The sequence below is a fragment of the Corapipo altera genome, unplaced genomic scaffold, assembly GCF_003945725.1.
Source record: "Corapipo altera isolate COAL_440 unplaced genomic scaffold, ASM394572v1 187, whole genome shotgun sequence".
Classification (NCBI taxonomy): domain Eukaryota; kingdom Metazoa; phylum Chordata; class Aves; order Passeriformes; family Pipridae; genus Corapipo; species Corapipo altera.
In genome coordinates, this window is record NW_020885062.1 from 106,803 (window position 1) to 127,192 (window position 20,390).

At 53.2% G+C, this 20,390-nt stretch overlaps 2 protein-coding genes across 7 annotated transcripts in view; both read left to right on the forward strand.

Annotated features, from left to right (window-relative positions):
• The window catches only part of TSPOAP1 (TSPO associated protein 1), a 62,553-nt gene extending 55,858 nt beyond the window's left edge, over positions 1–6,695 (forward strand). For 5 of the 6 annotated variants that reach the window (XM_027668982.1, XM_027668983.1, XM_027668984.1 and 2 more), the window contains 2 exons: positions 267–395; positions 5,402–6,695. In XM_027668982.1, the coding sequence (XP_027524783.1) occupies positions 267–395; positions 5,402–5,608 (336 nt within the window). In that variant the 3' untranslated portion in view covers positions 5,609–6,695. Of the gene's footprint in view, positions 1–266; positions 396–3,506; positions 3,567–5,401 lie in introns of all 6 variants that reach the window. The other variant, XM_027668985.1, reaches the window with a different exon arrangement.
• Positions 6,696–11,176: 4,481 nt separating this feature from the next.
• The window catches only part of LOC113959767 (eosinophil peroxidase-like), a 20,311-nt gene continuing 11,097 nt past the window's right edge, over positions 11,177–20,390 (forward strand). The window contains exons 1-9 of the mRNA XM_027669003.1: positions 11,177–11,234; positions 11,910–11,975; positions 12,738–12,812; positions 13,952–14,045; positions 15,151–15,326; positions 17,310–17,430; positions 18,030–18,159; positions 19,204–19,410; positions 19,943–20,258. Of these exons, the coding sequence (XP_027524804.1) occupies positions 11,177–11,234; positions 11,910–11,975; positions 12,738–12,812; positions 13,952–14,045; positions 15,151–15,326; positions 17,310–17,430; positions 18,030–18,159; positions 19,204–19,410; positions 19,943–20,258 (1,243 nt within the window). The remainder of the gene's footprint in view (positions 11,235–11,909; positions 11,976–12,737; positions 12,813–13,951; positions 14,046–15,150; positions 15,327–17,309; positions 17,431–18,029; positions 18,160–19,203; positions 19,411–19,942; positions 20,259–20,390) is intronic.

Below are 20,390 nucleotides of genomic sequence, written 5' to 3' on the forward strand. Positions count from 1 at the left end.
ATTTTTTGAATTTGTAGAAGGGACCATGTTACTGGAATACCTTTATCCTGCCTTGCTTTTCTTCCTTTACTCTCTCCTGTGGTTTTGGGCTCTTAATTGTTCCACAACTAACGAGGATGTGAGCTCTGGGATTTGCTGAGGATCCTTCCACCAGGGGAGTGTTCTGGGCTTCTCTCAGGCCACTTCCCAGCCTTCTCTGCACCTCAGGTTACTATTTCTCCAGCAGCCAGGAAACCTGATGTGAGAACTGAATGTTCATCTTGCAGGGAGAGCTGAACCAACAGAGGGGGCTTGTCCCATCCAACTTCTTGGAAGCTGCTCCTTCAGATGGAGACGTGGGGGAGGAATTTCACTCAAAAGATAAAGAAGCTTCTCCTCTGAGTGCTGAGAGCCAGGTAAGATGTGTGACTGCATGGACAGACATCCAGGCTGGGATGTGGCTGGGATTGGCCTTGCACAGCATGCAGGATGGATGGAATCGCTGAACTTGCTGCATGAGCCCAGCTCATCCCATGGGAGACACTCAGGAGTTTAGAAGGAGTGCTGGGAGCTCTTCCCAAAGACTTGTAGTGCAAAAGGAGGCACAAAGCAGTAAAACAGTCTCATTGTGGTCAGGTGGGCAAAGAACATCCCAAATCCCACCAGAAAATTGTTTGGGTCCACAGGGTGGTCAGTGGTGAAATCCTGCTGCAAGCAAAGCACTTCAGCAGCTCCCCAGACACAGGAAATTCCTCAGTTATGCTCATATCCATGCCAGAGAGTTCTGGAATTAGTGACACCCAAACACCAGTGCTCTTCCACCCACCCTGAGGCAGATATATCTTAATCCAGGCTGAGGTGCTCCTGGGTGAATTCAAAACACGCTGAGGAGTTTCCCAAACAGATCTGTGGGATGGATCCTAGAGCTTTGAAAGCATCCCACAGATGCAGGGAATTCAGAGGTCAAGCCAACCCCTTGTAGTGTTTTGCTGATACTTCTGGAACAAATGCTCAGGTAGGAAATTTGAGTCATCTCCCAGGCTCGGTGAGTCCTCAGGGGGTGAGGCCAAGAGCAGCTCCCTGGTCATTCCAGGGCCTTGTGTCACTCCAGGGTGGGAGGCAGGAGGAGACCCAGCTCAGTCCCAGCTCACATGTGCTCAACCTTCAGTTCTTCCTGGGAGGTTGTTGGCACTGTGTGGTGGTGCCAGACCCACAGGAGTGTTGGAGCAGGCCCAGGCTGGCTCTGAGCCGGTCCTTAGGGAATGTGTGACCCTGCACCCAGCTCTGTTGAATGTTCCACTGGTGCCACCCCAGCTTCCCTGCTCTCTGCAGAATTCCTTGGCTTATTGCTCAGCTCTTCTCTGTATCCACCTCCCCTCTCAATCTTCAAATGCTGCTTGATCTCCCTTAGGCTCCACCTCAGCCCCATCCCTTGCTTCCAGGCATTCCAGGCTCTGTGGGTACAAGATTTGCACCCCAGCCTTGATGCCTTCTCACACAGAGCAGGCCTGGCTCAGAGATGAGATTTGTGGGCAGCTTTTTGGATCATCTTCTGATCTCAGCAGCTGTCTGGGTGCCCTGTGCTTCCCTCTTTAGGAACCTGGTCCGTGCTGAGGAATCACAGGTTAATCAGCTGTTACTGCCAGGGTTTAAGAGCCCTGAGGTGACACAGGTCTGAATTTCTGGGGTTCCTTCTTCAGCTTCCCTCTCAAAATTATTTGCTCTTCTCAGATTAGCTCATCTGTTGGAAGAGAGGGTGCCAAATGAGACCTGAACTAGTAAAACTAAACCAGGTGGAATTCTCAGTGCAGCTTATTGCAGATCTCACCCTTCCCTCCAGCAGCACAAGGGCCTGTTTCAGGTGCTGGGGGTTGTTATTCCAGCCCCAGCCTGGGTTCTCATGGAAACCAGGGGGGAAATCAGGTAACCTTTTTGCCATTTGCAGGTGTGAAGGGTTTGTAAAGCCAAAACCACTTTCCTCTCTGCTCTGCACTCCTGCTGGGCTCAGATCCCCTGGACACAGCAGGCCCAGATGTCCCTGTGTGCTGAAGGCTGGAAGCTTTTTTCCTGTGATGCAGGACACTTTTTTTTACACTTTCAAGTGTGTTAGAACAGCCCATATAAAGTTTCAGCCTTGCCTTCCCTTCAGATCTTCCCATTTGTCTCCAGTCCTCTGTGCCAGAGCTGTATTGGAGCTTCCCCTTGCACTGGCTCTGACTTGGGGTCTGCAGAGCAGGAACCTGCTGCCTCAGTTTAGGATGGATTTGGTACTTTTGGTACTCTCCTGATCCATGAACTGCTGTTCTCTGTAGTCTGAAGGCTTGGAAATGCAGTTGATGATGATTAAATCAATTTTATTTCAGTGGGAATCAACTTGAACTCTGTAGACATGACTGTGCCTTGGCTGCTTGTGTGTTGTGCCAGCCTGACTCCTGTCCTGCTTCATCCCTGATTCACCTGGATCCCTGTCTTGAGGAATTCTGGCTTAGCACTCTTAGCACTCCTCCTGCTTGTGCTTTGCAATCCAGATCTGTCTAAACAGCTTCCCAACGTGAAGGGCACCTTTTCCCCCTTTTAAAAGTGGTACATTTACCCTGCTCAGAACCAAACTTGTATTAATGAACTGCATTTAAATGTGGTTAGTGATAACTGAGGAGGCAGAATCTGAGCCCACAGAGGTTTGGGCTCAGTCACAGCAGTCCCAGCATCCCAACCTGTGGGCAGAACACCTGATGGGGAAAGCAGAAGGAAGAAATACCTCCTCCTGTAACCCAAACATATTCCATATCCATCCCTGAGCTGGAATGAACTCTCACAGTGATAGAGCCATACCTGGGGCTTTCCAAACTCCAGGGGCATACTCACTCCACAGAGTTAAGGAACTTGCTCGTTCAATCTGCTGTTGGCAAAACAGGCTCCCAGCAAATTCCCAATCCCAGCTTGAGCCCTGGCACTCAGGGGGCATGTGTGTACACCATGGCACAGCTTTGGAATTGGTTAAAGCTCAGCCAGAAGCTTCTCCAGCGTGATCATGTGAGTGATTTCTGAAATCACTTGTAACTTCTTGGATTTGATGTTTTCCCCCTGTCTGTCCCTGCCCTTCTCCCTGCTGCCCTTCCAAAGGCCTGAGAATAAGGACAATTTATTTCCAAATTGACACTTGGGGAAGGTGGACCATTTTGAATGATTTCTGAGTAAATCTTAAAATGCTGGCAACTGAAAAGGTGAAGCAATTTAACTTATGAACTGACAACATTTGGGGATTAGAATAAACAACAAAAAACAACAGCAAAAAGAGGAGGATCCAAGAAGTTCTGGTCACAAGCAGGGCCCCAAAACACTCGTGGGCACCAGCTCAGAGCAGTTGCTTTAATGCTGTGGCTGTCCAAGGATTATTTTTGCATCAGTAGCTTGCAGTTTCTGTCAAAGACTGATTGTAAAGCACCTTCAGAAAGTGTTTGATTCTAATTGATGTCATGTATTTATTTCTGCCTGTGTTACGCACCCGGGACGGTTCTTTTCTTCAGAGAATGAGGAAGAGAAGAGTCCAGTGATAGATATGAATGATACATAGAGAGAGCAACCATGTAAGTGTGTGTGAGAAGACCTTCAACCTCCCACCCAGCACTTCACAGGGTCCTGCCCCTGCAGTTTGCTCCTTTTCTTGCTTGTAGTTTGACAGGCTGGTTTGACAGGTCCCCCTTCAGATCCTCTCCCGTGTCAGACCTTTCCCTGCCAGATGGGTTCCGTGTCAAAGACAAGCCATGATCTGTTCAGCACATTGTTTGGAACAATTATCAGGTGGTTTTGGGGACCAGGATATTCTGGTTTGGGAAAGACCTGCTTTGTAATTCTGCCTGGCCCTTCTACCACTGTCCACATCAACTTTGTTTGGCCCTTACAAGCTCCTGCTCAGGCTGAGCACACTCACCCTGGACTTTTTGCCTTCTTGATTTTACTCCTTCCTGACAGCAGTCATGAAACCCCCCTGCACACCCTCAGTTGAAGAAAACAGTAACATTTAGTCCCCAAAACCAACCCTGTGTGGATAATTGTTCTGTCAACACTTAAACAACTTTAGGGCTGGGTGGGCGAGACCCCTGGTGTCGGGGGGCAGTGGGAGCAGATCTGTGTTTTTCTTTTCTGTTTTTTTCTGTTGTTTTCTAGAAATTGTGCAAGTCAGTAATACCTGAGAGAGCACTGAAACCACCCCCTGAAAACTGACATCATTCTTCTGTTTATCAACTCTAATAACTTGTATGAGGATCTTGCCAGAGCAGTTTTTCCTTTATTTTTCTCTTGGAGGTGATTCTATGAACTGGTTCTGTTGCTTTTCTGCCACACAGAGACCTCTCAGAATACGTGATTGTGTTGGGAGAGAGTGTCTCAGGTGTGGAACTGCCTGGGCATCCTATTCCACAGCTGGGAGTCAGCAGGATGGGACTTCCAGCCACAGGCAGGACACTGCCTGTCACTGCCTTTGAGCTGTTTGATATTTGATAACAACATTGATGCTGCAGTGTCCTTATGACAGTAAATAGTTGTGACTGTGAGTTGGGTTGGGTACCTGCCTCTCAGTTTGCACAGGGCCTTCCATCCACAACTGTAGAGGAGAAACTGTCTGTTGGGCCAGCAGATCTGCCCTGAAAGTGTTACACCTTTGCCAGGAAAGTGGTTTCCAGTGGTGCATGGGCAGGGCCTCCCCTGCTCTGGCTGCTCAGGGGCGACTGATCCCCTGGATGCAGCAGTTTGGCCCAGATATCCCTGCGTGCTGAAGGCTGGAAACTCTTCCTATGTTTCATGCCACTTTTTAAAACAGAAATGCCTTCTAAGTGTGTTAAAACAACCCCTGTAAAACAGCCATGTTTCAGCCTTGCCTTCCCTTCAGCCCTTTCCATTTGTCTCCAGTTGTCCATGCCAGAGATCCCACAGAGCTTCCCCCTGCACTGGCTCTGAATTTGGATCTGCAGAGCAGGAACCTGTTGCCTTAGGTCTTGCACAGCCCTTGTTCTTATGAAATTTGATTTTGTTAATGTCCTGCCTTCTGGCTCAGAGTCTGTTGGAGCCCACCAGGCTCCCTGGCCCAGGGATCCATGGATGCATCAGTACCTGTCTCCATCCGGGAGCTGCTTCACTTACTCAGCTGTGGAGCAGCATCGAGTCTTTTAGTGGGGCTTTTCTGCTCTCCTGTTCTTAGCCCAAAGTTCAGGAATTTCAGAATGTCAGAGCTCAGGCAGGGCCTGGGCCGTGGGTACTAAAAGTTCAATCCACTGGAAACTTCCTAAGTGGACCAGCACCTTCCCAGAGGAGACTGGTGGGGAGAAGGCCGAGTTAGAGAACTCCGAGTTTATGTTGCTGTGACATCCTTCAGCAGCTCTAACTTCTGCTTTTTTCTTTTGCTTTCTGTTTTTCCCCCCCCCAGCTGAACGCAGATGGATGTGTTGATCAGAGTGACTCCTCCCCAACTCCTCCTTCTCCACCACCTTCCTGCCTTGTCCCGTGCCCAGAGCAGGCGTCGCTGCCCCTTCTCACCCGCAGCGATGGCCCCGGGCAGAGTAAAAAGAAGAGAAGCTTCTTCTTCAAAGGGAAAAACCTCTTCAAAAAACTTGGGTCCAATAAGAAAAACTAACAAGGGGGGGTTATTCTGCACAGAGACTGAGAGTTCAGGAGAAACCCCCTGCAATAAGCTGATTATTTTCATAGGGAAGAAGTGTGACTTGAGAAAATTGTGGAGTGGGTGTGGGAGCTGTGCCTGCTGAGAGCACCCCCAGGGGGACAGTGGCTCTGGGGATGTGAAGGCTGAGCTCTGGGGTGCAGCTCCCTCCATGCACTGGTTCCCTGTAAATATTTTCATTTCAGAATTCTATTCTGGCTGTAATTTAGCTAACTGGCTTTTCCCAGCAAAGCCCCTTAGGAAGAGACCCCTTGTACTCCACCCCCTGGTATTTCTCTGCTCCAAAGGAGCTCGTGGCAACTCCTTCACTTCCCGCAAAGAAAAGTTGCACTTTTCTGCTCCCTGACTCCCCTTTGCTGTCTCTGGGCTGACGAGTGAGTTCTGATTTGTACTGTAAACTGTAAATATGCAGCTGTGCCTAGAGCATCCCACACTGCCTCAGTCAGGATCCAGCACCAGGATATTCCCATGGAGGAAGGAGCAGTGCCCTGCTGGGAGTTGGTCCTTCAGCCTCTGGCTTGGGCTGCTGGAAAGCTGCTCCCGCCTGGTCCACCTTGACCACGGCCTGGCTGGGGCCTCCGCCTTATGATTTATTTATTTATCAGTTTATTTATGGGTTTCTTGAGCTCGTTATTTATTTCTCTATTTATTTATTTGTTTGTTTGTTTGTTTATTTATTTCCCGGCCGCCTCTTCCCACGGTTCCCCTGGGTTGTTTTCCAGGCTGCTCCGGAGCCCGGAGCGTTGGGAAGAGTGGGGCTGGGGGATGGATGGAGAGAGTTTGCAGCTGTTTTCCTGGGAGATGATGTGCTCCTGGAGTTCAGACACATCCCTTTCCAAGCCAGGAAGGGTTTTGTACCACATGGTTCCTGCCCTTTCCCGTGTTTCTTCCGTTGCATGTTCCAGTTCCTTGTTTTTGGAAGGTGAGGTACGTGGGTGGTGCCAGCACAGTGTCCACGAGTGGTGGTGGTACAGTTTGTTTTTATTTAATATCAAATTTTATTATAATAAAGTCTATTTTCACAAAAATACATTTTCCTTAAAAAAGCCAAGGATTCGGTGATGCTTCTTTGGGGAGGGTTGGGGAGGGCAGAGAGGGAAATGATCCCAATCATGGGACGTTCTGCACCTTCTGTGTCACCTTCTCAGTGGGACAGACCTGTGTGTGGTGCTCCTGGGTGGGAAGGGCACAGGGCTGAGGGGGAGGAGGCCATGGAGATGCTCCCAGGGCTGGAGCCCCTCTGCTCTGGAGCCAGGCTGGGAGAGCTGGGGGGGTTCACCTGGAGAAGAGAAGGCTCCAGGGACACCTGAGAGTCCCTTCCAGGGCCCAAAGGGGCTCCAGGAGAGCTGGAGAGGGACTGGGGACAAGGATGGAGGGACAGGACAAGGGGGAATGGCTTCCCACTGACAGAGGGCAGGGTTAGGAAGGATAATAGGAAAGAATCCCTCCCTGTGAGGGTGGTGAGGCCCTGGCACAGGTTGCCCAGAGAAGCTGTGGCTGCCCCATCCCCGGAAGTGTCCAAGGCCAGGTTGGATGGGGCTTGGAGCAACCTGGGCTAGTGGAAGGTGTCCCTGCCCATGGCAGTCTGAGGAACAAGACGGGATTTACAGTCCCAACCCAAAGCATTCTGTGATGTGGTGCTTTCCTTGTTTTATTTGGCTCCTCCACAATGAGCCCCCTCATCCAGGCTGGGAGCACGTGCCTGTGGAGAAACATCAGTGTGTCCCTGGCAGATGTTGGCTTCTTTTCCTGCTGTGCTGACAGGGCAGGCCGGGATTGTCCAGGTGACAAACCATCTACTTTGTCAGGACAAATGTCCCCAGTAGAGACCAGCCCCACCACAACAGTCTGGTGGGTGGAATCCACAGTCACTCACAGGCTTCTGAAACATCTGATGCAACTTCCAGGGAGTCCAGGCACGTTTTGTGCCAGCAGTGACTGCCCTGTCCAGCCAGCAGGACCTGTGCAAGCACTACCAGCAGCTGCTCAGATGTTGTTGCAGGGTCTTCTTCCATTTTTCACACCCCAGAGATACCAACCTGCTGCTGGGAGCCCTGAGTTGCTGCTGTGCCTGGAGAGGCTTGGCTGTCTCCGTGACTCCCAGTTTGGGGTTGTTCTGGGGCTGCTGCAAAAGTCTGAATGTGTTACCAAAAATGCCATTATTACTGGTGTTGATTTTGTGGTGCCACCACGGCAGGCACACGAGTTTTGGGCTACTCCCTGTCCAATCCTCCTGTGTGGACCTGCTCCAGCTCCCTTCTGTGGTCTCTGATCTGCCCAGGGAGGGGGGAGATGCTGGAGACAGACTGAGTCGTTGTGCCTGTTTGCCTCGAAGGTGTTGAACTGAGCAAAGCTGCTCTCTGAGACATCTGACCTCAGGAAAGAAGAAAGAGGTGGTTTTCCCCTCTCCTCCAGCTGGAACAGCTTCAATACACACTGGCTAAAAGAGGGAAAAACAAGGAAATCCCAAAAGCTCTGAGGTCAGACCACAGGTCTTGGCTCTGTACCTTGTTCCTACAGCTCACTGGGTGGTTGGTGCCTCGTGGTCCCACCAGTGGAACCGTGGACACTCGAGACTGGGCTCTGTGGGGGCTCTGCAAAGGCCACTGGTGCCTAAACACTGGGCAGTGGAGTGCTTGTGCACCTCGAGCCTCTGGGAATCCAGCCAAGGTGGCAGAAGTCCCTCTGAGCTTTCGTGGGGATTCTGCAGGATTCCCATGGCAGGAGGGACTCTTTGGGAAGCTGCTGCTCCTTTGTTTCACAAGGATCTGGATATTGCAGTGAGACTCCAGGTCCTGTGCTGGATGGGAGTCAGGGAGGGACAGACCAAAGGCTTTGGAGTGATGAAGCTGCTGCAGCTCTGAGGGAGTTCCCAAGGCAGAATTCAGTGATGAAACTCCTCAGTGACCCAGTTCTTTATCTGCACTTGCCCTCCCCCTGGGGAAGTGGGCTGCCTCTCTAACCGAATTTACCAGCTGGAGTTTCCTAAGTGAGTTGTTTGAGGTTTTTTGAAAGAAACTGTCGTTGCTTTTATCAGTTCATCAGGGCATGAACTGAAGAACAGGAGCTTTAGGAAGAGAAGCAGCAACTGGAAGGTTTTGGGGTCTGCCCAGAGCCGGGGTCCATGTCTGAAGCTGGTGCCTGCCTGGCTCCCTCTCTCCTGGTGCTTCCGTCCTCTCTCCTCAGCTGAGCTGTGACCAGGTGTGTGTTGTTTCTCTGCCTCCGGGAAAATGTAGCTGTGACAGTCACAGACCCATCCTTTAGCAAAGTCTCCCTAATTCTGCTGGTTCCCCAGCACCAGGCAGGCTGCACAGCAAAGCTCACAGAATTCTCCTTGAGAAAGGTGTAAGACCTTCAGGCTGTTGTAGCTGAACACAAAAGGCAAAAAAGGAAACAAACAAACAAACAAAAAAGGTAAAATTCAAATATAATCCAGGTGTTCTGCTTCGCATCCTCTGCTTTTAATCACTGTGCCCAGGGGTGGATGGCACCTCCTGTTTCCATACTCCAGAGGAGCAGCATCTGATCTCTCCTCTGAGCACAAGGTGAGGAGCACAAGGGTTTGGTGCTTGTGTGGGTGCTCAGCAGAAGGCTCAGCCAGACCCATGGCCTTTCCCACACACCGTGATCTGGGAGCAGGATCATGGTCTCCAGGGAAAGTGAACATTTAAGAGGCAGAGCATCTCCCAAACCTCCCACTTTTATGGTTTCTGAAGCGATTTGAGGGCAGTTTTTTTGGAGAGCAGTTTGGAGTGGTGCTTCTCAGGGGTCAGTGTGTTTAACATCCTTGTTGGTGACAGGGACAGTGGGATCCATGGAGCCCCAGCTGGTGTCCCGGTGACACTGAGCTGTGGGTGCTGTCACACACTGGAGGGAAGGGATGGGGCACCCCGAGGGGCCTGGACAGGCTGGAGAGGTGGGGCTGTGCAAACCTCGAGGAGGCCAAGTGCAATGTGCTTCACCTGGGTCAGGGCAATGGCAAGTGTGAATCCAGGCTGGAGGAGAATGGAGGGAGAGCAGCCCTTGGGGAAGGGATTGGGGATGTTGGTGGATGAGAAGCTCTACATGACCCAGCCCAGAAACCCCCCATGCCCTGGGGTGATCCCACAGCAGACCCCCCTGCAGAGCTGCCTCCAGCCCTGGGGAACTGCACAGGGAGGACGTGGAGCTCTTGGAGCAAGTCCAGAGGAAGCCATGGAGATACTCCAAGAGCTGGAGCCCCTCTGGAGCCAGGCTGGGAGAGCTGTGGGGGTTCTCCTGGAGAAGAGAAGGATCCAGGGACACCTGAGAGCCCCTTCCAGGGCCTAAAGGGGCTCCAGGAGAGCTGGAGAGGGACTGGGGACAAGGGATGGAGGGACAGGACAAGGGGGAATGGCTTCCCACTGCCAGAGGGCAGGGACAGATGGGATATTGGGAAGAAATTCTTCCCTATGAGGGTGGTGAGGCCCTGGCACAGGTTGGCCAGAGAAGCTGTGGCTGCCCCATCCCTGGAAGTGTCCAAGGCCAGGTTGGATGGGGCTTGGAGCAACCTGGGCTGGTGGAAGGTGTCCCTGCCCATAGGGGAGGTTGGACTGGATAAGCTTTAAGGTCCCTTCCAACCCAAACCATCCTGTGATTCTCCAAATTAAGTCCCTCATTGCTTATCAGTTATCAGCTCTGATACCACCAACTGTCTCGGGAGCCTTTGAAAAACCCTCCTCCTGCTCCTCTGAGTGGTGGTGACGCTGCAGGGGAAGGACTCAGGTGGTGGCTTTGAAACCCTCTGGCTCTGCCCTCTTTGCACAAGAGCTGTGGTCACTGTTGTGCAAATTGCTGGTGCTGGTGCTGTGCTGGTGCTGTGCCGGTGTTGGCAGCTCAGGAGATCCTCTGCTTCTGTCTCAAACACAGAAAGGGGTGGGATGGGGGCACCTCCTGGGTCTCTTGGGTCAGGGTTCCCTTGGAAGGCCAGGGGAGGTTGTTCAGGGTCTTACTCAAGTGAGCTCTATCTCCAAGGATGCAGATCCCACCTCTATTCCAGGCCCCATCCCAGCACTGCACCACCCTCATGGGGGGTTTTCTTGGGAATTTTCTTGGCAGCACCACGTGCCATTGGCTCTTGTTCTATCCCTGTGCACCCTGAGCAGCCCCTGGCTCTGCCTGCAGCCCTCCCAGGAGACAGCCAGAGCCAATGGTGAGGCTCCCAGAGCCTTCTCCTTCCAGGCTGACCAAACCCAGCTTTCTCCTGCGTCCTGGGCTCCAGGTGGATTCCCTCTAGTTTGTCAAAACCAGTCTTAGATTAGAGGTCTGCAAACACCTGGGACCCACCACAAGATTTGCAGTTTGCTGTGCTGGTTTCCTTTAAAACCATGAAGGACCAGGACCAGTGGCAGTGCAAGGCTGTACCTGCAAGGAGCCCAGCTCTGGGGACAGGGATGGTGGAGCTCAGCTCTGGGGACAGAGATGGTGGAGTCCAGCTTTGGGGCTGGGAATGGTTGAGTCCAGTTTAGGAGATAGGGATGTTGAAGCCCACCTTGGGGGATAAGGATGGCGAAGCCCAGCTTTGGGATGCAGATGGTGGAGCCCAACTTTGGGGCTGGGCATGGTGGAGCCCATTTTGGGGGATAGGGATGGTGGAGCTCATTTTGGGGGATAGGGATGGTGGAGCCCAGCTTTGGGGACAGGAATGGTGGAGCCTAGTTTGGGGGATGAATTTGTCCATTTGCACTTGGACAGGGAAAAGAGCTTTGGCTACAGGGAGAGGAGATGCTTTGCCAGATCACTTCCCAGTGCAGTAGGAGTTTGGGAAAGGGTGAGACCCTGCCTGGGCTTCCCTGAGCTCCAGACCAGCAGCTGGAGGTTGGTGACACCTGTTCAAACCATCACCCAGGTGCCTCCTCCTGCTGCAGGGACGTGCACAAGGAGCAGCATCCACAGATCCCTCCAGACCACGGTGGACACGGAGCAGGAGGTGAGATGGGGAGTGTTGGGAAGCACAGGCACCCTTGGGATCTGGTATGGAAAGGAAGGATGAAGGGCACCATGGGGTAAGGAATCTTGTCCCTGTAAAACACCCCCAAAAGGACTCAACACTCTCAAGCCACAACAAAGTGCTGCCTCACGTCTCCCCCTGGAAAAAAACATGGGGAAGCTCCGCTGGAGCTGGGTGTGCAGTGGGGTGCAGAGGGGCCTCCCTGCCATGGTGCTGGGGTGGGTGCTGTGCTGTCTTGGCCTCACACCCCGAGGGGGAGTTCCCCAAAGGCCGGGTCATCCCCTGCAGATAACGCCGGGCAGATAAAAGCCTGGCGCGGAGGGGCCGGGGGAGGGAGGACACGGCACATCACGGGTGAGAACCTGCCCGGGGCACTTCTCCGGGCGTGGGGGGCTCGTTCCTGTGCCGTGGGTGGGGGGCTGGGGCTGGGTTTGAAGCGTCCAGCTGAGGTTCGTGATTCCCGCTGGCCGTGCGGTGGCTCGGGGCTGGCAGAGCCGGGAGCACGGCAAGGATGTGGCTGGAGCGTGCTACTGCTGTGGCCAGGGGCTGCTCCGCAGGGAAAGGGTTTAGCTGGGCGTTTTAGGGTGGATTCTGGGCTGCCTTTGAGGCAGCTGCACGCCGGGGGTCAGGCAACGAGCAGCCGGCTCAGCTCACAGCTCTGGTTGCTTTGGAGCAGCCTCGGGAGGTGAGTGCATCAGCTTTGGGAGAAAAACATCCCAAATTTCTGCGTGTGGAGGACCTGCCACGCTGCCCTGGCTGCTCCCTCTTCCCCTCCAGCTCTTCCAGCCCCCTGCACTCCCCGTGTTGCTGCCCAGCTCCCTGCCAAGGTGCACTGGCAGCATGTTCTGCTCCCTTTTTGTTGCCCCCAAAATCCCAAACAGGATGTTCCCAGCACTGCTGGGAATCCCCAGGACAGGAGGCAGCTCCCTGCTCCCTGCCTGGGAAGTCCTTGTAGTGCCACATGGGGACCTCAGGTCTACAAGGACTTCCCAGGCAGGACAACCCTTTACCCTGCCAAAGGGATGCCCCTTGAGCTCCCTTGGCATCCTCAGTGTGGGCTTGGAAATTCCCATCCACTGGCTCTCGGTCTTCTTCACTTCTTGCATTCCTTTGCAGGGATGAAGGCAGGAACCTTCCTGGGGTTGATGGTGATCCTCAGCCTCTTCCAGGCACCTGTATCCTCTTCCCACGGTACTGTCCTTCCCTCAGGCTTTGCAGATCAGGGGAATTTCTGAGCAGGAAAGATAAAAGTTCAGCCTGGAAGAGCCTGAATGGCTCTACTGTGGCAGCACAGCCCTGAAGAGGTGTCAGAAGGAGCACAGTTTGTCCCTCCTGTGGCAGAAATCCTGGCTGCTTCAGGTTTTTACCAGTTCATGGCCTTCCTGGTTTCTTAAATCAGGTTAAAGGAGGTCAGTTCTCAGGTATGAGGGTTTCCCTCCCTGCTCCCTGAGTTTCCAGGGCCTGGAAGTTTGGGGATGGAGAAGTCACTCCTCTCTTCCAGCCCTGGATCACTGCTCTAAAACATCTAGAGACCCCCATCTGTTAGCTTAGAGTGTCAAGTCCTTATGGAAAGCATATGCTTGGTCTTTCATTTGTCTCAAATAGTGGCTCAGGCAATAATTTTTCTTATGAACATCATCCAAGAGATAAACTCTGGGCTGATCAGGGAAGATATTTAGAAAATTCTGGGGAGCTTTGGGAGATATTTACCTCCTCTGTGTGATTTTCTGACATTTTCTTTCTCCCTGGGAGCTGTAGGAAAGTGCTGTCCCTCAGAGAAGCCCACCAGGGCCTGTCCCCTCCTGTTCTGTGACCCACAGCCAGAAGATGATGGGGATGAAACTCATTTTTGGGAGTTCCCCCAGGCAGGAAGGGGAGCAGTGAGGGTGGCAGGAGGTTGCAGAAGGGATTGGAGAAAGACATGGGGAAATTGGGTTGTTTATAGAGTCACAGAATGGTTTGGGTTGGGAAGGATGTTAAAGCTCATCTCATCCCACCCCCTGCCATGGGCAGGGACACCTTCCACTAGCCCAGGTTGCTCCAAGCCCCGTCCAACCTGGCCTTGGACACTTCCAGGGATGGGACAACAGCAGGAGGGATGGTGCCTGCATCTCTCACTGTGGCTGTTTGAAGCCTCCACTGGTGGAGACACCTCTTCATGCCCAGGAACAACTGTCAGACCCCGCTGAGGAATGTATTTATACCCAGATCTCTCGAGAGCGAGTAGCAACTGCCTCCAGCACTGCTGTGCCCAGGCCCTGGGTGCTGGAGACACGAGCACAGGGTTCCTGACAGTGCCCTCAGCTCTGCCCTCCCTGTCCCTTGCCCAGATGTGCTGGAGGAGCTCTCGGACACGTCCCTGCTGAGCAGTGTGGCCGAGGCCAAGCGCCTGGTGGACGTCGCCTACAAGCGCACACGGGACCGGTGAGATTTGGGGCTGGGGCCCAGGTGTGCCCCCCGTGTGACCCCTGTGTAACCTCTATGACCCCTGTGGGACCCCCGTGTGACACCCATGTGATATGTGTGTGACCCCGTGTGACACCCATGTGACCCCTGCACTGCACCTTCACCCTCTCCTCCTCCTCCCTGAGCCCAGGTCCAGCGGGGTGAGGAGCTCTGGAGCACAGAGTGCTGTGACCCAGGGTTTTCCTGCTCACCCTGGTTTTACACCGCGTCTCTGAGGCTGTTGGGGCACCAAGAGCTGTGACCTCCTCCCTGCAGGCAGTTCCTCCCAGCTCGGTGTTCACAGAATCACAGAATGGTTTGAGCTGAAAGGACCTTAAAGATCTTCTTGTTCCATCCCCCTGCCATGGGCAGGGACACCTTCCACTAGCCCAGGTTGCTCCAAGCCCCGTCCAACCTGGCTTTGGGCACTTCCAGGGATGGGGCAGCCACAGCTTCTCTGGGCAACCTGTGCCAGGGCCTCACCACCCTCACAGCATCACCTGACTCTGTGCTGGGCTCTGTTCCACTCCTCAGAGGAGCTCTGAGGTGGTGCCAGGTGTTGATTTCAAGTGGTTCCCTCCATGGACACAGCAAAAGGCTGCAATGAGGACACTTTGTGGGACTCCCAATCACGGTTTGGGAGTGTCCAGCTTCCCACCAGCCCATAGCTGTCCTCCTCCTGCAGCCACACTCTGAAACCCCTTGCTGGCTCAGGGACCCCTCCAGCTGACAGGAGGTTCCAACAGCTTTAAGACAGGGTGAGCTGGAGACATTTGGGACCTTGGGATGGAGACACCTGCAGATATGGATGGTCTGGATAACAGCTGAGCGAGGTTTCGGTGCCTCAAGGATCTAAAGACCTAAAATTTGCCTTCTGGCAAAGGTGGAGCTGGGCAATTTGAGAGATTCCCTTCCTGCAGCTCCCTCTGCTCCTCTGTCAGGGGCGCTGGGAGCAGCCCTGGCCTGTCCCGGTGACTTCGCCTTTGCAGTTCAGAGCAGGGACACACCAGGAATGCTCAGATGTGGAACCTGCAGCACTCCTGGCCTTGTCCCAGGTCAGGTTCTGTTTTCTTCTCCCTTGCAGCATCAAGCAGCACCTGCAGGACGATGCCTTGAGCCCAGCAGAGCTCCTGAGATACTTCAAGCAGCCCGTGGAGGGGACCCGGGCGGCCGTGCGGGCGGCAGATTATGTGCAGACCACCCTGAGCCTCCTCAAGGAGAAGCTGAGATGGGCTGTGAGGGGGGACTTCAACGTCACAGGTGGGGATCTCCCTGTGCTGGGAGGAAGGCAGAGGAGGAAGACACCAGGCTTGGTCACTGGGGCTTTGTGGGAGGAGGGAAGGAAAGCAGGTTGTGATGGACCATGACTCAAACCTCTCCCACGTGGCTGCAGAGAGGCAAAGCTGAGTTCTTTTTCTGTGCTCTCTTTCTATTTAAAAAAAAAAAAATCATTTGGGGGTTTATCAGTTAATGAAGGTATTTTGGGCACGTCCCTGGCTCTTTCTGCAATATGGAGGTTCGTGGACCAACGGGTCAAAGCTTGAAGCACTTTTGCAGATATTATTCTTCTGCTTGAGCTGGGAATGAGCAAAGTCAGAGATGTGATTTGAAGTAGCTCAACCCCAAGGAAGGCAGTTCTTCTGCCAAACTTCAGCCAGCACCAAAGTCACCAGCAGACTGTGCTGCACCAGGGACAGGGCGCTGGAGAAGGTCCAAATGGAGAATGGGGAGATGTGAGAGGACATTTCAGATGTGTCTGAGGGAGCAATGTCCTCCCTGAGGTGGAATCGTGGCTCCCTGGCCAGGCCAGGCTGCTGAGAGCAGGAGGCAGATTAGGGGCAGGAAGAGAAACAGCTCAGGGAGGCACAGGGAGGGCTCCTGCCATATAAGGTGAACTCATGGAGAGCACGGAATGGTTTGGGTTGGAAAAGATCTTAAAGCTCAGCTGGTTCCAACCCCTGCCATGGGCAGGGACACCTTCCACCAAGCCCTGTCCAACCTGGCATTGGGCACTTCCCCAGCGTTCCAGTAAAGCACTTCCCTAGCATTCCAGTAAAGCACTGGCAGGCCAGGACACACATCCTGGGGTGTCTCAGCATTGCTCCGGGATGGGGTGAGCTGGAAGAGGATGGCAGGGCTGGTGGTGCTCAATTCCAACCTCTCCATCCAGGAATGGTGCTCCACAGACCTGCCAGGCCAGCTGGTTACCACCTCTGAGCTGCAAACCCAGAGGCTCCTTAAACCATTCTGCGACCCAAACTGTTGGTGGCAGCAGTGACCAGGAAACCTGTGAGGGACTCAGGACCTGTTTGAGCGGCAATAGCAGAGACTCTGGAGCCAGGCTGGGAGAGCTGGGGGGGTTCACCTGGAGAAGAGAAGGCTCCAGGGAGACCTGAGAGCCCCTTGCAGGGCCTAAAGGGGGCTTATAGAGGAAGGAGAGAGACTTTTCACACTGTCAGACAGTGAAAGGACAAGGAGGAATTAAATTTTAAACTATAAAAGGAGAGATTTAGATCAGATGTTAGGAATAAATTGTTCTCTGTCAGGGTGGGGAGGCTCTGGCACAGAGAAGCTGTGGCTGCCCCATCCCTGGAAGTGTCCAATGCCAGGTTGCACGGGGCTTGGATCAACCTGGGACAGTGGAAGGTGTCCCTGCCCATGGCAGGGGATGAGATGAGCTTTAAGATCCCTTCCAACCCAAACCATTCTGGGATTCTGTGATTAAGGCTTTGCTGGCTGAACTCAGCCACTGAACTCCCACGTAAGGGGAAATCACCACAGTGGAAACACAAAGGCAAAGTCTTCTGGTGTGCCCAGCCATGGGATGGTTCTTCTCCAAGCTCAGACCAGTGGTGACACTCACTGGTGATGCTTCCCAGGGGAAAAACTGGTACCACCCCACTGGGATGGCTGGAGCTGTTTGCATTTTATGGTGGAGAAAAAAAGGGTGAGGAGAGGAAGGAAAATATAATGCCAGAAAATCATTCTGCTGCAGGCCTCATGTGTAATTATAAATGAGATTCAACCACAGCTTTGCTGGGTTTGATGCTTTCAAAGTCAGGAAAAGCAGCTCTGTTGCTCCTCAGCACCTCTTTAAGCAGGAAGGTCTTAAACAACAGCACGTTGTGGTCGTACAGGTGATGCTGTGACAAGAAACCATCCCAAGGGTGCAAGAAGGAAAACCTTTCCCTGAGCCTGGGCCAGTGTGTTCCTGAGGACTTGTTCCCCCTTGTTCCCTGGTAGATTTGCTGACTCCAGCTCAGCTGGGGATGATTTTCAAGGCCAGTGGATGTGACCAGCAGGATAAGAAAATAAATTGTGCCTCTTCCCGCTACCGAACGATCACCGGCGAGTGCAACAACAGGTGAGGGGCTGAGCTGGAGGCCTGGGGGGCAACAGGACACGAGGAAATGGCCTCAGGCTGAGCCAGGAGAAGTTCAGGTTGGACATCAGAAGGAATTTCTTCATGGAAAGAGTTGTCAGACATTGGAAGGGGCTGCCCGGATGGTGGAGTCACCATCCAGTAATTACCATGCAGTGATGGCCTTCAAAAGAACCACACAGCACAGGAACACTCCCAATCCAAATCCCCCAGTTTCTATTCAAGGTCACTGGAAATGCCATTCAGAAGCCTCTGGCCCTTTTCCCTGGCGTTAAGCCTCCAACTTTAGTTTCCACACCCTGAGGGCTCTTCTTCAGGCCAGATGACACCACGGGTCACCTGAGTTCTTGCCTGGGAGAAACTGAGGCTTGGGGTGGATCATTAAAGGTCTTTTCATACCTAAACAATTCTATGATTACTGTTGTTACCATTATTAATCCTGAGGTTTATTGATGCAGCAGCTCCCGGATCGTTGTCCGGTCCCATTCCAAGGTCCACGTCTCTCCACACCCATGAGCTCTTGGCTCTGCCATGATCCTGATGACACTAATTGTTTGCTCTTCTTCCATTCCCTCTGGCAGGAGGCACCCATCCCTAGGAGCCTCCAACAGAGCCCTGGCCAGGTGGCTGCCAGCTCAGTACGAGGACGGCGTGTCCATCCCCCCTGGGTGGACAGAGGGAAGGCGCTTCTATGGATTCCCTCTTCCCCTGGTAATGTTTGTAACAGTCACCTGAGAATGCACAATCAGGGCCTGGGGATTGTCAGTTCTTGGGTAGATCACAGGCAGCAAAGTGTTCACCCACCAGCTGGATTGGGGGATTGGAGGAGTAACTTGGATTCACCAGCTGCAGAGTGATCCGATGAGAACATCCAGGGGGATCCATCAGAAGGGCTCTCTAGCCTTCAGGAAAAGCAAAGGAAAATCAACCTGATTATGCAGAAGCACGAGATGAAGAATAATGCGATGTGTTCTTTGAGTGCACTTAAGCCAAATTATTTCGCTGACTTGTTTTTTGATTTGGTTTGTGGCAGCAGGTTGTCTCCTGAAAAGCAACATGCCAGAGGACAAAATGAACAAGGGAACCCCTAGAATTAAAAATATCTGTCCAGAAATTCTGTGTTGGGGTCCCTGGGTGGGTGATCTGAGTGTGTGGCTCTGGTGGCACCTGAGTGGGATCAGGGAGACTGTGATGTGCCTTCTGGTCGCTTGGATTTGATGCAACAAGGACACTAATGAGGAGCTCCCTGACTTTCTGGGTTGTGCCTCGTGCTCAAGTGTCCACTCTACTTCCTAACCCTCCTCCAGGGCACAGCACAGTGCTCACTTTTGTGCAGTAATAAATGAAGGAAGAACTGGTGTGGGAATTGTGATGGGTGGGGAAAAGATAAGAAGGGAAGGCAACCTTGGAATAATTTAAGAAATTCTCAGTGACTATTTTTTCCACACTTCTATTTCAGAAATGTCTTTTACAATTTGTTTTGTCTCCCTTTGTAAGGCTTGCTTAGCTGCTTCCTTAAGTCCATCAGGGGATAGTCTGGGCCTAGAGGCTCAGACCCCCACCTGGAGCCAGACCAGTGCAGTGCTCAGTGAAGGGACACTCGGTGACACCTTCCAGCACCAACAGATTTGGGTGTTTTTTTATCTGTGAAGCACAAGAAATGCCTTGTGGAATTTTGCTGACGACCCCAGGACCTGGTGCACCCCTTTGTCCAGGTCATTTCCCCACACACGTGTCCTGCCTCCATCCCTGCAGGTCCGGCGGGTGTCCAACGAGATCGTTCGCTTCCCGCCGGAGCGGCTCCGGCTGGACCAGCACAGGTCCCTCATGTTCATGCAGTGGGGGCAGTTCATTGACCACGACCTGGATTTCAGTCCAGAAACCCCAGCCAGGTTCAGCTTTCGTGGTGAGATAGACTGTGACACCAGCTGTGCCAAGAGGCCTCCTTGCTTCCCCATCCAGGTACAGCCAGCTTCCTTCTTCCAGGGGACACAGGGAGAAGGCATCTGCCTTCCAAGCAGGAGATGGTGGTGGCTATCCCAGTCCCTTGGCCATGGGGGAACATCCTCCCAGAGCTGGCCAAGGGGGTCAGAGCACCCCCTGTGCTGAGCCCTGGGCACTGTCCCTTGGGTGTCAGGCACAGTCACAGAGATACTCTCAGGACTTCTGGGGATGGGCCTGTGCAGGGCTGAGGGTTGGACTCGACGATCCTTGCGGGTCCCTTCCAACCCAGCATATTCTGTGATTCAATCCAATATATATAAGTTGTAGGGAAAAACTTTAGGAATCCATAGGACTGTATGGAAATCTAGGTGTCTCCAGGCTGTTTGGGACTTGGGCTCCTAAAGTAGCACCTCTGCTGTCCGTCTGACCCTCCATATCAGGCTTAATGACTGATCTCCACCCTACCCGTGAGGTGGCTCTGCCACAGCTGTGCATCACCACGCTGTGCATCACATCTGTGCTGATGGATTCTCCCGTTCTCTTCCCCCAGATCCCACCCAACGACCCCCGAATCACCAACAGGAGGGATTGCCTGCCTTTCTTCCGCTCTGCCCCTGCCTGTACCCCTGGCAGGGGGGTCCGGGAGCAGGTCAATGCCCTCACCTCGTTCCTGGATGGCAGTGTGGTGTACGGCAGTGAGGTGGCCGTGGCCAACCGGCTGCGGGACCGGAGCCACGGGCTGGGCCTGCTGGCTGTGAACCAGAACTTCACCGACAGGGGCAGGGCCTACATGCCCTTTGGGCCCATGAGGAAGGAACCCTGTCTCAAGGCCAGTGGGGCAGCTCGAATCCCTTGCTTTTTTGCAGGTAAATTGGGTGGTTTTACCCCTGAAAACCAGAGCGAACAATTCCACTGGCTTCGGTTGGTTCTTCAGGTTTTTCTTATTTGTTCTTCTCTCCCTCTTTCTCTCCCTCTTTCTCTCCCTCTTTCTCTCCCTC